This window comes from Mastomys coucha, unplaced genomic scaffold, assembly GCF_008632895.1.
Source record: "Mastomys coucha isolate ucsf_1 unplaced genomic scaffold, UCSF_Mcou_1 pScaffold11, whole genome shotgun sequence".
Classification (NCBI taxonomy): Eukaryota; Metazoa; Chordata; class Mammalia; order Rodentia; family Muridae; genus Mastomys; species Mastomys coucha.
Window position 1 is genome coordinate 11380806 of NW_022196893.1, and position 14406 is coordinate 11395211.

Below are 14406 nucleotides of genomic sequence, written 5' to 3' on the forward strand. Positions count from 1 at the left end.
GGTAGAGGAGGGGAGAGACTGCTGAAGGCCTGACGTGATAACAAGAGAGACTCCGGTGGCTAGGAGAGGTCATGTGATGATGTGGCATGGACAGGTTCTGAACAGGAAAACAATCCTCAGAAGGCACACGTCAGGAAGTGTCAGCCCACAGAGGTCTTTGGTCCCTCTGGCTGGAAGAGTGGGATGTAGGAAGACAGAAGGCCACAATAGCCCTCTCCTCTCAGACACAAGAAATGTAAACTCAGTGGTTTGCAAAGGAGCACGAGGGCGACCGAGAGGAGAGAGAACAGACGAGAAAGCCCATGAGGATCAGCAACTCAGTCTCTCCCCAAGTGTGGCATGAAAGAGCTGGCACTATGGCAGTATACATCCATGGACATGAGTGCCCATGGCATATACAGAAAGGGTCATAGGCATGGTCCGCTTGGTCTTTGGTATCTGTTACAGATTCTAGAGGAAAAATGAAAACAAGCCTGTAGATGCTTTGATCCAGGAGGCGGTGAAGGATGAGGAGTTAGTCAGAGGGCTTATCTAGCATGTACCCTGGGTTTCATGCTCAGCACCACATACAACTGGGTGTGGTCAACAAGAACACAGTCCACAGAATCATCTAAGCAGAGCTCATGGGGCTCACAGAGACGGAAGCAACAACCACAGAGTCTGAGCTAGGTCTCCTGTATACATGTCATGGCTGTGTACCTTGGGGTTGCTGTGGGACGAGTGGAGGTTAGCTCTGACTCGTCTGCCTGCTCTTCGGACTCTTTTTCTCACTCAGTTGCCTTGCTCAGCCTTCATTTGAGGGTTGGTGCATAGTCTTATTTAACATGTTATGCTGTGCTCTGTTGATATTCCTGGGAGGCCTGCTCTATTCTGTAGGGAAACAGGAAGTGTGGATCTGGAGAGAAGGGGAGTTTGGGAGGCTGAGAGGAGTAGAGGAAGGGGACACTGCAGTCAGTATGTAATGTAGGAGAGGAGAATATAATTTAAAAAAAAAATTAAATTGAGTATGGTAGCATATCCCTCTAATGCCAGCACTCAAATGACAGAGACAGAAGGATCAGAAGTTCAAGGTTATCCTTGGCTACTCATGAGTTTGAGGTCATCCTGGGCTACCAGAGACCCTCTTAAGAAGAGAAGAAAAAGAGGGAGAGAGGAAAAAAGAGAAGTCTCTTTCTATTGTGTTTATACTTGATAGTGAAATAATCTTGACTTAATGGGTCAACAGAAGGAGGCTTTAGGTAAAGGGATGGAGCTCATAGATAGCCAGTTGGCTAAGGTCACACAGCTGGTTAAGGAAGGAGCCAGGACATGAATCCCACTATGCCTAGCTCCAAAGGCCATATCCATTTATTATGGGTCATGTCTATTAGAGAATAAAGACCCAAAGTCCCAAGGTTCACTTAAAAAGAAAGGGCTGGTCCTAGAAAGATGGCTCAGTAGGTAAGATGCTTATCTTCCAAGCACAAGGACAGGAGTTTGAGCCCCTGGACCTGCATTTAAAAGTCAAGTGTGATTGTGTGTACCTGTGATCACAATACAGGGGAATTGGAGATAGGTAGATCATTGGGCTCACTGGTCGTCCAGCCTACCTAATAGGTGTGCGCCAGCCCAGTGAAAGGCTATCTCATAAAATGGGGTGTAGGGAAGAAAAGGGGGAGGAAGAGGAAGAAAAACCTGAGGAAACATCTAGAAAGAAATCAAAATGCCTGCGTGCCAACTGGACTGGCAATTGGCCAAAGGAACAGAGGCAAACAAAATAAAACGTTAAGGGCCACGTGAAGCCCTGTGTTGTGGTTCAAAGCTCCCACATTAGAAGTGGCCTAGCGTTACCATCTTCCTGTCTAACACACCTGCCTCCTTAGAGTATTTTAGCTTCCGAACAACCAGCAGCAATATATAACACAATTACCAAAGACTAGCAGCAGAGAAAGTGATTGGATCATCCCATTCTGCCCAAGCCTGCTCAGGCCACATCCTGAATACTAAGCTCAAGTCCATCTAGCTATTTTGGAGCTAGAGGAGGACTGAGGTGAGACCTTTGGACCAAGATCAAGGACAGGAGATGAGGGATTCTGGAACGGTCACGTTTAGGAGCAAAAATCTTGGATTTATGGTGGTCTAGGTTTTTTTTTTTTCTTCCTTAAGCAATGTCTGGGATGGGGAGAGACATTTTGTTCAATATAACAGACATGCCAAGCGGTTCACCTGCACTTTACCACCAGGCTGCTTCCCTGGCACTCGCATGCCCTCTGAGGAGAAACGCAATTGCTTTGTGAACTGCTTCCAACTTGGTGAGCCCAAAATTGGGGGCCTTCCTTGATCACAACTGCCAAGACAAATGAAAGAGAGACCAGTTGGCTGTGGTGCTTACCTGTAATCTCAACACTGGGGAAAGAAAGGCAGAGAATGGGGAGTTTGAGGCCAGCCTTGACTATGTATCCAGTATGAGACCCTGTATGGAGATAGATAGATAGATAGATAGATAGATAGATAGATAGATAGATAGATGATAGATAGATAGATAGATAGATAGATAATAGATGATAAATAGATAGATGATAGATAGATAATAGATGATAAATAGGTAGATAGATAGATGATAGATAGATAGATAGATAGATAATAGATGATAAATAGGTAGATGATAGATAGATGATAGATAAATAGATAGATAGATAATAGATGATAAATAGATAGGTAGATGATAGATAGATAGATAGATAGATAAATAGATAGATAGATAGATAGATAGATAGATAGATAGATAGATAGATAGGTCATAAATAGATCCATATTCTACAAGGCAAATGCAGGTATGGCTTTCTTTAACCAAACTCATTCGAGGAAACCCTACGTTTTCCTAAAATGAGAAAATTCTAATTATTTACTTGACTAGCAAAATTCAAAATAATATCCCCTTGACTGGGCTTTTGCTTGTCTTGTCTCATTTTTTTTTTTTTTTTTTGAGACAGAGACTCACTATGTATTCCAAAGCAGTATCAAATTTGTGATTCTCCTGCCTCAGCCTCCAAAGTATTGAGGGCTACAGGCATGTACCACCACCATGTCCAGTTAATATCACCCCTTTAATTGGCAGCTTTTAGTGCTCTTACTAGGTGACTTGCTCTATGAAGCTGTCAGCACCTCTAGGTTTTCAGGGATAGACTTATGGACTGAAGGCAGGTAAGTGACTGTCTGAGTTAATGTTCACTTTTGCAAGCTTAGAAACCAGTGAGCTGAAAAATGGCCAGCGTTCCGATGATAAATGGGGATTTGATGACACAAGGAAAAATGACAAAAAGATTAAGGTGGCTGTGATCACAGAGCTTTCTGGGCTACACATTTGTGTCTTGGTCAAAGAAGAGTGACGAGAACCTCGGGCACAGATAGGGAAGGGAAGAAAGAGGAGACGACAGGGAGTGTGTTTGTTATGTGTATGAGCAGTGTTACAGCCCCAGCGACCACAGAGCAAAAAGATGGAGGGTTTTCAAACACAGGATAAATACGACCAACTTACAGAGCCCAGATCAATAAAAAACCAACCTGAAGTGGGCAGAAGGGAAAGGAGGAGGAGCGTGAAGGCCCCTTAAATCTTAGGGATTTATTTGAAGGGGAACCGTGATGTGAATAAGAAAAGGGAAGGAGGAGAAAGGACTGGCTTCTGTAGCAATCTGCCCCATTGTCCCTCTCTTGCCCTGTACTTTCATCTACCTCAGTGGCTCCCCATGCCCAAAATGCTTTCTGAGTCAGGGAGGTGTTTGTAATGCTTCATTTCCATTCCGACTTGCCCGCAGCATGGTGTATCTGTAGACAATTGCTGTGGCTCTGGGAAACTGGAAGGATAACGGAGCAGTCAGCCAGAGATGCATCAGCCTTTCCCCCATTTCTCTCATTGCCTTAAAGCACGGGATTGCTAGGTCAGAACCCAGTGGGGCTGTCAGGGACCTCTCTAGTAGGGCCAGTGAGATCTTGGCACTTTGAGGCTGTTGTTTAGAGGTTTTCATGGTGTTGTTTTAATAAAACAACAGGAGAACTTTAAAACATACATGTCTAAATATAGCCATGGTAAGTGACTAGTGTTTAAAGGAGAAAGTGAACTTGAAAACCCTTGAAAGTGTTGCAGGGGGTGGGCGAGAGAGAGGGGGAGGGGGAGAAGGTTGCGGGGAGGAGGAAGGGTGGGGGGAGGGAACTGCAGTTTGTGTGAAGTGACACGGTTCCCATTTCTAAAATTGCCTTTGAGCCCACAATTGCCCACTCTGAGGTCAGCCAGTTTATTGCAGTCATTGCCTCTTTGACCAAGAAGTAATGGGCTTGAATTTCCATGGTATGTGGGAATTGCTGCTGTCAATTTCTCAGCTGACAGCCAGCCACCCAGGAAGGTTCAGCAGATCTAAGCTAGTTAGCAATTATCCTGACCTGGTGGGAGGAAGGCTCATGATTTTGCTAGTACCAATGGAGGCCTAGAAACCAAGCAGAGAGTGAGCATACAGTCTTAGGAACCATCAGACACACACTCTAATATCTTGCTCCCTCCTCCCATGTCTAGTCGCTAACAACAGTAATAAAGTTGTGCTGGGGATGTAGCCCAGTGGTAGAGAGCTTGCCTAGCATCCCTGGGAAGCAGTAGGTTCAATTCCCAGTTCTGTTCCTCACCCTCAAATTACAATCAGCGCCCACTGGTAAAAAAACCCTTGGCACATCCTAGATCTAAGCACACAAGGGCAGCCTGGCCTTCGCCAGCTCTTGTCTCTAGGCGTTGGTGAAACTTGGGTGGTATGTTCCCTCCCCAGCTGCCCCCAGCTTCCTGTTCTAAGCCAGCCACACCGTGATCTCGCCCTGGGTGTTTGGGCAGAGTGTAGAAGCCAAATCAGTTTCCTCCTTTCCCCTTGGCTAGTCAACCTTTTCCTCCTACCTAGTGAGTGGTCTCCATCCCACACCACGGCTGTATCTTTGGCTAACACCACAGCCGGGGCTCATGGCCAGGAGAAAGAAGTTAGCACCTGCCCAGGGGAAGTGAGGGGAAATGGAGGCTTCAAACGAGAAAAAAGGAGCATATGTTTGGTGGATTTACACTTTTAAAAGCAGTTTTGACATTTGTTTTTCTCTACAAGAAATGTTGGTAGAATACTCCGATGCCAAAACGCTTTGGGGAAAAGACACTATGCAGGCAAATGCCAGGGCTGAATGGAGTTTTCTGCACTTGCTTTCCCTGGAAGGTGACGAGTGAGGATGTCATCTGAATTCTCAGAGGGGAAACTGAGGCACAGAGAGCTAAAATTCCAAGCAAGCAACAGGGGTTTAAAGGCAGGTTTGTCCGACCCCTCCCTGGGCCTCCCCCATCATCCTCTGTGAGCTTCCCTTCTTCTGAGGCAGCCTCGCCTGACAGTTTGACAGGTTAAAAAAAAATGGGGTGGGAGTTGTCTGAGTTTAATAGAACATGTGTGTTAGAGTTAAGGAAAAAAGAAAAGGGTATTTTTCTTCGATAAAGTTTGGGGGTGAATGAGACAGTATGTGATAAGCATAAAAAAAAAAAAAAAACAACAGTTGATTATATAAGCCAGGCAGAGGGGATTACAGAGAGGGCGTGTGATGAGAGCTAGGGATGAAACTGGGGTATAGGCAGAGGGGAGGGGACCCGCCTGGGGACAGTGTCCTCACATCTCTCTTCCTTTCCATTTCCTCTCTTCCCACTCCTTCCTACAAAACCAAAAAAAAAAGAAAAAAGAAAAAAAGAAAAAAAAAATCTTGCAAAGGAAAAAAAAAAGGGGGGAATTAAAAAAAGAGAGAAATGCAGGAGCCCAGAGAGGAATGCAGATGCCATAATCACGGTGACAGGACCTGCAGAGCAGTGGTTTTGATTAAACCAGGATATTGGGGATTTTAGGGGCTCTCCCCGTGTGTACGTTTGTCTGTACATCTGAAAAACATCCTGCTTATTTGCTTCCCACAACCTGAATACCAAGCGCCTTCCAACCCACAGAGAAGCTTCGCATTTGGAAATTAGAAAAGCATAAGAGAGAGCTGACAGATCCCAAGTTGGCAAAATCTCCAGGAGGGGCCTGGTAATAGGGCGTCTTGCCAGGTAAGAAGGTAAAGCCTGGAATGACCTCCCCCCCCCCCCCCCCCCCCCGCACGTCTTGGTGATGATGGACACAGCCCCAGGCTTCTCCAGATGAGGAGGAAAAAGTGTCAACTTCCCTGCCTGCCCACTCAGCACCTTGCTGCCAAACCAGCTGCCCCTTTGTCGCCTGTCATTAGAGACAGCTCTGTTGGTGGCTTCCTGCAGAAGAGAAGCAGCAAGAAGATGAACTGTTATTCAGGGAACACACCTGCGCACAGGACAGAAATGGATGGGAGTTGGGGGTGGGGCCTGAGGCTTCTGTTCAAAAGCCACTTCCTCTGGGTCTCCAGGACTGGCACCAGCAGCTTGGGACTGATGAATTATTGTTCTCAGACAAGCTACAGAGGGCCCCCTTGAGTTCCATGTGTTCGCCCCTGGCACTTGTGATGGGGGATTTGTGCTTTCCTGGGGTATAGGAGTGAGAAAATAATGAGGGCAGGAGAAAAATAAGAATGTCCTGTATGTCCAGAGTCGCTTTAGAAGGGACAGAGATCTCAGCATCCTGGACAGAAGTGGTTTGAGTGAGATATGCTTTCCTAGTCTTGTTTTCTTCAGTGGCAGCGAAATCAGAAGTGAGTGTCTATTTTCTGGGGGAAGATTGCTTGTCTCCACGGAGAAGTCTGTTTATTCTCCTAAAGAAATCCCAAACCAAAAAAGAAATGATGGAATCTCTCACTTAAGTGGACTAAAATCTAGAGGAATCATTTGCTACAAATCAATGGAGAGAGCCCTGAGAGCCACCCCTAGATGCAGTCCCACCTGCAGCCATGATTGGGGGCAAGAGAAGAACACCAGGGATCCATCCCTACATGAAGTGGTTATCGCTGCCCCATTCTACTGCCCACTCTACTCTCTGGCCTTAGATTCAAATCCTTGAAGAGACAGAAGTGGATTTTTTGCTAGAAAGGGATTCGCAGGTCACTGTTTTAAAGGCTCCGAGGACGCATTAGAGACAACTCAAGACCACACAGTAAGGGAACATGTTATGTCTTCTTAGACATTGGCAAGCAGGTTAACATTTCTGTTCTCAGAGAGCCCAAAGTATAGAGAAGTGGAGCCTGCCATATCCCACATAGATTGGTTCGTGCCTCTGGTAGAATATTTCAACAGAAGTTGACAGGGAGCTGAGGGGTCACTGTCTATCCGGTGATCACAAGAATTTCAGGAGCCATTTACTTGTGTCTTTTTGTTCTCCCCTGCCAAGCTAAATGCCCACTAAGGCAGAAAGATCCCAGACACGGCTGCAGCAGAGTAAAGAAACACACACACTAGGAACTGGAGAGATGGCTTAGTGGAGAAGGTGCTTGCAGTGAGGACCAGAGTTTGAATCCCTGAACCCACTTAAAAGCCAGTCAGGCATCGTTGCTGCCTATAATCCTAGGAAGCAAGAGAGAGGTGCTCCCTGAGGCAGGTTTGTGGGACCACAAACCAAGACTAGACAGAATTGGTAAACTCTGGGTTCAGCACTCTGCCTCAATACATAGAGAATGATTGAGAAAGACACCCAGCTTTGCTTTTTAAACATCCACATGCACGTACACTAATGTGCCTAAATATCTATGAATGCACTACACAGACACGAGAGAAAGAAAGGGGGTGGAGGGAGAGAGAGGGAGAGGGAGGGAAGAAGGAAGGAAGGAAGGAAGGGAGGAAGGAAGGAAGGAAGGGAGGAAATGGCACATGTAGATTTTAACACAAGATCACTAATATATAATCAGAAGCTCAACAAAAGACACATATGCTAGCACTTGGAATCCCAGCATTCTGGGGGCTGCGGCAGGAGGATTTGCAAATATGAAGCCAGCTTGGGCTACAAAGTGAGATGCTGTTTCTGAAGGGCAAGAGAAAAAAAAAAAGGACAGAACCCTGAGATGAAGGGAACCATCTTTCCATGGTATTCAGAAGGAATTTAAACCCAGAAAATGTGTGGGAGAAGATGGTGTCTAATTCTCTTCCATCCAAGCCAGGCTGTATTTCATAGGTGCTAGACTCCAAGACGGTTTATAAGCCTCACAACTCACAAGGGACAATGGGGACAGTCACCAAACCTGCCTGGATAAAGATTATAAGGCTTCAGAAAGAAAGAAAGAAAGGAAGAAAGAAAGAAAGAAAGAAAGAAAGAAAGAAAGAAAGAAAGAAAGAAAGAAAAACATTACAAAGTACAAGCCACAGTTTAGGGTGCACCATTGCCCTCTGTTGGATTAAATAAGGCAGACTTCTTCAAGCGGGTGTGTGCATTACTGTCTCTGGCTGAGTCTGCTGGTTAGTCATGGCATCTTAGAGTAGGAAATTCACTGTTCCTTGTAAACTTAGATACCCAGTTCCCTTCCTCTGATGGAATCAAATGTAACTCTGGTGGTAGGTTATTAATTAGGCCTTTATGAATGCAGCAAACACTTATGAAATATCTACTAAGCATTGCCTGAAGATTGTAGAGACTCTAAGAATAACACACATGGCTACTACATATATATGTTGGTTAGGGTCTACACATGAAGGACCTGTGGTTGTTGTCGTCTTGTGGATGAGACCACACAACACCCAGGAAGCAAGCAGCCCTACTGCAGATCCAGTTCGTGTCTGTGGAATCCTAATCCTCACTTCATTAGCTATAACTTCTCCCTTGAAGAAGTCTACTGCTAAGCCTATTGTGGTAGCAGGGCAGGAGAAGCAGGAGTTCAAGGTCATCTTGGTCTACCTAGCCAGTTTGAGACCAGCCTGGGATATGTGAGACCTTATCTCAAAGAATGCCAGTATTCACGAATAAAATATGACAGGATCACAACTGTACCCATTCATGTCACCTGTGGCTGACCTAGAGGTCACAACAGTACCTAACAGAGACCATACCACCCCAAAGCCAAAGATGTACTACAGGCCCTTTCCAGAAAAAGCCTCCTGACCCGCAGGTCTACACTCCAAGGTAGACTGTTCTGAATCTATGAGTAGTTTTGTAAAGCACTTTCAGAGCTGAGCAAGATGGCCAGGTAATGTTTACTTGGCTCCCAGTGTGGGGAAACTGGAGGTGACACACAGGTGTGTTCTTTTTAAGATTTAATGCCTACAAGCTCAGACTTTAAAATGGATCAATTAAAAGGTAGTTATTTGCATAACAAAGTTTCCTTTTCATTTCGAAAGGGCTTCACCGCAGGGCTCCTTTGTAGATGGAGTCTCTATAATACATGCTAATACGATTCCATTTACAAATACTCTATTCAGAACAACTTTCCAAGAACCTTCCTATTGTGTACAGTGGAACTTAGCTGTAACCACATCCCTCCTCCCCAAGCAGCAGCAGGTTTCCCACTTCTGAACAGCAATTGAGCTGACCTTCGACTGTCTCCGAGAGGGGCTTCGCCTGCTTGCACCGAATCTTACTTGTGTAATCCCAGCCTTTGGAAGGCTGAGGCAGGAGCATTGCTTTGAGCCTAGGTAGTCCAGGCCCGTCTCATCAACATAGCAATACTTCAGATGGCCTTATCTCAGCATAATAGTGGCAATAGCAGTATAAAGGCCAGAGCCACCAAGTGTCTGTAACAGGAAGCATTCAGGGTATAATTTTACCCCTAATAGGTGACAGGTACAGACTACTACAGAAAACAAATCAATAAAAACCAATCAGTATTTACTGATTTTTTTCTAGCTCTTCTTTGTACCCCAAACCCCAAAGGTCAAAAACAGTAAACTCTTCACTGTTCTCTTCATATTCTACATAAATAAGCTAATAAAAATTACATTTGTGGCTAATGTTCTGATAAATGTGTGCTCAGCAGTATTCTTAAAAGCCATCTCTCTCTGTATTTCTGACTCTGTGTGTCTCTCTGTGCTTCTCTCCCCCCCCACACCCCGCCCACCTGTCTCTCTGTCTTTCTCTGTCTCTCTCTGTCTCTCTCTGTCTCTCTCTGTGTCTTTCTCTCTCTCTCTCTCTCTCTCTCTTTCTCTCTCTCTCTCTCTCTCTCTCTCTCTCTCTCTCTCTCTCTCTCTCTCTCTCTCTCTCTCTCTCTCGTTGCAAGACATTCTGCTGTCTGAATTACAACCCAAACTGGGGCACGAATTCAAATTAGAGCTGTCCCCAGCAAAATAGGAAGTGGTAATGACTGATTCAATTTAGGACCCGGCTTCCTCTTTTGTTGGGTCCTGGGTCTGAGTCTCACTTAGCTATGTGCCGTTATGCAATTGCTCCTTTTAAGAGAGACATAAAGTGGAAGCCTTGGCTATTCATAGCCAACTTAGGAGGAGCTGAAATTGTTCAAGAAGTTTCTTGCCTGGTACCATTTTGATGAGGACTAGTTCTTCAAACAAGTCTGTTTAACATGGCTTCTAAATGGAGTCACGTTAAAGAACATGGTAAAGAACTCAATAAGCCTTTTGTTCGCATCTTGTGCCGATGAGGTTTTAAAGGTAGATAAACATTCCTTGTATATCACTTCAATATTCTCCAGGGTGATTTTTTTTCCTCCCCCTAGTAAAAGCAGCTTATAAGGAAACTCAAGGGCAGAGATGATCAGCCCAGGCATTCCTGTGTGGTATCACCCTGCTGGGAGGCTGATCTGTGTCTCGGGCTGCTAATGGATAATGCGTGAGAGAGCTGCAAAGGGCTGGCAGGGAGCAGGCTGGCGTTAGAGCCCCACAAATGGTATCATCTGTGGGGTGCGGCTGGGGGGGGGGGGGGGGGGGGGGGGGGGGGGAGAAGGCTGCTGAAGGCGGCTGGCTGCCCCTAGAGGCTGCAGCTTCTCATGCTGTGTGGCAGGTGGCATTTCAGCCATTTCTAAAGCCAGTCCCTGGCAGGGAACCTGCACTGAGTCCATCAGTGTGGATGGAGATCTCTGGGAAGGGGGTCTCTCTCCATCTCTCCCAGAGGTCAGGAGCACTGGAATTACAGAGAACAGCATGAAAACGCGTTTGAATCCAGGCTACGCTCTCCCTACCTCTTTCCCTTCCTTCTTCCCTCACTCCTTTCACCACCACTACCCATTCTTGAAACCTAGTCATCTCTATAGAAATATAGAAATTTGTTTCCCAGATGTAAAATGTAGTGGTGACAGGTGCAAGACTATTACAGAAAATAAATAAATAAAAACCAATCAATATTTACTGAATAAACTATATTGATAGTTCAATTTCCCTCTTCCCTGGCGGTCCTTGTTAAACTTTTCCAAATCAACACTAATGAATATACAAGAATCAAGATCTAAAGGTCCATGCCTTTCAACAGCCAAACTGAAGGTGACCTATTACTGTTCTCTTCTTCACGAGGGAGCGCAGAGCCCTGTGACCCCAGCCAAAGCATCCCCCTCCCCCACTTTGAATATTTCCTTCCCATTAAACAGCAGCCGAACAGATTTTATCTCACAAGCGGAAATGGGAGTGGATCTCAGGAAGAGAAGGCTTATTTAATTGGGTTTTCAGAGCCAGGATTAATATTACAAGCTGGGGAGCTGTGTGATATGTCTGTACCTCTGGCTCTGCCACACTGCCAACCTTCCCTGGGGGAAGACAGAAAAGTGACACTATTCAGTAGCAATTTTACTTCTGTCTGGGCCCTTCTCACCCAAGTGATTTACAGCTGTCGGGAGCCAGGCGCTCCGGCTTGATCTTCCTAAGCTCAAGGTCGCACCCAGAGCACGCTTTTTCTCCTCTGTACTTCGTGTGACTTTTAAATAATTTAGCATTTGCCTCCCCTTGTTCTCACCTCTCTTATTAAGGTAAATTTGTGTGGAAATGGGATCACGGTTTTCAGGACCGTTCACCCGACACCTGATCTCCTGAGGTGACCAAGTGTCTACTGTGGATACCATGATGGTGACCCACAGGAGTCACGTCCCCCTGCAAACCAGAGGCAAGGCTTTAATTAGGAAAGGTTGCAGAGTGGTAACATAATGGGGTGAATCCATTCAGCAAAAGCATTTGGCCTTAAAGAAGAAGGACTCCCTGCTCAGTGGGTCGACCAACAAGTTCATTTGCCTCAGACGGACAGATCTTGGAGACAGTGTACAAAAAGGAATGTATCTGTGTTCCTACCAGGTGGAAATAGGTTGTGACTAGGGGGAGAGACAGAGAGTCAACGCTGGCATTTTATTTGGCTCCAGTGTGATGCTTCCCTGGCTGTCTACCTTTGGAGATTCGTAATGGTCACCTCACGAATTGCCTTCGCAAAGCAGATGTAGGAAGTTAGCATCCTGAGCCCCTTGATGTCACCCTGCTTTCTCCCTGAGTCAGAAGGCTCTAATCCACCAAGAGCTCCCTGCTGCGCCCTGCCACCTACTGCTACCTTCCTGACCATCCTGACCGTCCCCAGATCTTGCCGAATGGAAGGGATGGAAGTTTCTGAGGAACTATTTGCACCCCCCAGTTTCCTGATCACTTAGAGCCCCACTAGGTTGACTTACTAACTCACCCAAAGGGCTCGAGAATTAGCGACATTTTCTAAAACCTAAATGCCAAACCATAACTTTCCAGACGCTGCTCTGACAGTAAGCTGTTTTAGCAGAGGATCAGAGGATGTGACAGTCCTTCTGATTAAGTGCCACAGTCGGGGAGAACAGTTTCTAGGAGATGGGCAACATTGCCTTCTTTTCTGTTTCAGGCTGCCTCAGCTGGGGAGGGATTTATTTCATAAAATTAGGACTGTCGTTATTATCTTGAGACAGGATGCCATGTAGCCCAGGCTGGCCTCCAACTCACTAAGGATGACCTTGAACTTCTCATCCTCTGGCTCTACCTCCTGGGTGCTGGGGTTACAGTGTGTGATGCCATGCCGGTTTATGTGGTGCCGGATATTGAATTCCTCATGCACACTAGACAAACACTCTATCAATAGAACTACCTCTTCAGCTTATAAAATTATTTTAAAACATAAATACTCTCCAGCTGTATTCTGTGCAGTATTTGCAACTATTATTTAACTCCATCTCACAACTTGATCCACTGAGTATTAAGATCCCCATCCTAACGATGAGGAAACTGTGATTCTCAAAGGTTTAATTTCTTGGCTGATATCATACATCCATTTACATACTCACACATACACATCATACACATACATGTATACACACATAATACACAGGCGCGCGCGCACGCGCGCGCACACACACACACACACACACACACACAAAACTTCCACTCAGTTCTTTCTGTGGCATTCCCAACAGCTCCTTGAATTTGAACTTTCTTCATGTTTATTGTACTATATGGGTAGACACGGTGATCAGTACAGTACATGAGGGCTACTGTGAGACAGGTTAATTCAATTCAGAACTATCGAAATTGCAATTTCTGAGATCTACTTGGGCTACATCATGACGTTACAAGAATCTATCGGACCAACTATGTTTTCCAGCTCAAAAACCAAAACACTTCCTACTGTCAAACTGGGCAGAAGGATGCCGAGTTCCCCATTGGCCAATACTGTCTAATTCTCTTAAATGATTCAGATGTAAAAGGGAAAATGGCATCTGTCTAATTAACACTGCCTGGTTAAATATAGCTGCCGAGGGACAGCCCCAGGACAGTGTTTACTGAGCAGTCTTTTCTAGCCCCATGGGCCTCAAGTTCTAGTTGATAGCAAGCCTTCTGTCCTTATCAGTGACAAACAGAGATGGCCCCAGAAGCAGTGACAGGCCAGGGGCTGGGGGGGTGAGGGAGTTGGAGAGACAGTGGCTGGGCTGTCACTGGCTGGATTTCCTACTTCTGGTATCTAGAGAATGGTTTTGGAGACCAGATCTGGAAAGCTGCAGCAGCTCTTGTTGGGAACATGAGCTCTGGCCTCACACGGCCTTCTCGACCGCCTGAGCCTAGCTCCCCAGCCTGCAGACATCCACTGGGCCACCCTCCTGCCCACTGCTGAGCCTGCCAGGCAGCGCCATCTGCTCTGCAGCCCGTCCCTGGTGGAAAGGCACAATGACCACATTGTTTCTCTTCCAGCTTCTCGTCAAGACATGGAAGCTATTGCCAAGTTTGATTTCATAGCCTCGGGTGAGGATGAACTGAGTTTTCACACTGGAGATGTTCTGAAGGTAGGTAATGTGGGGTCCCAGGGGAGCAGTGACGGGCTGAGGTTCCCTGAGCCTGGCCACCAAGGCCACCAAACAACCTATGCTTCTGTCGATGAAAAAGGGTACAGACTTCTTTTTATTTTATTTTTTCAATAATCCTAGCACTCAGGAGGTGGAGGCAGGAGGATCAAGAGTTCCAGGCCAGCCTTAGCTGTGTAGTGAGTTTGAGGTCAGTCTGGGTTATATGAGACCCTGTCTCAAAACAAAACAGAGGAAAGAGAGAGTTGGGGG

The 14406-nt window shown here is 46.0% G+C and overlaps 1 protein-coding gene across 4 annotated transcripts in view; it reads left to right on the forward strand.

Annotated features, from left to right (window-relative positions):
* Positions 1-14406, forward strand: part of Grap2 (GRB2 related adaptor protein 2) — a 78577-nt gene that overhangs the window by 38634 nt on the left and 25537 nt on the right. For 2 of the 4 annotated variants that reach the window (XM_031349831.1, XM_031349849.1), the window contains exon 2: positions 14045-14136. In XM_031349831.1, the coding sequence (XP_031205691.1) occupies positions 14059-14136 (78 nt within the window). In that variant the 5' untranslated portion in view covers positions 14045-14058. Of the gene's footprint in view, positions 1-13649; positions 14137-14406 lie in introns of those variants that run through there. The other 2 variants (XM_031349821.1, XM_031349839.1) reach the window with 2 other exon arrangements.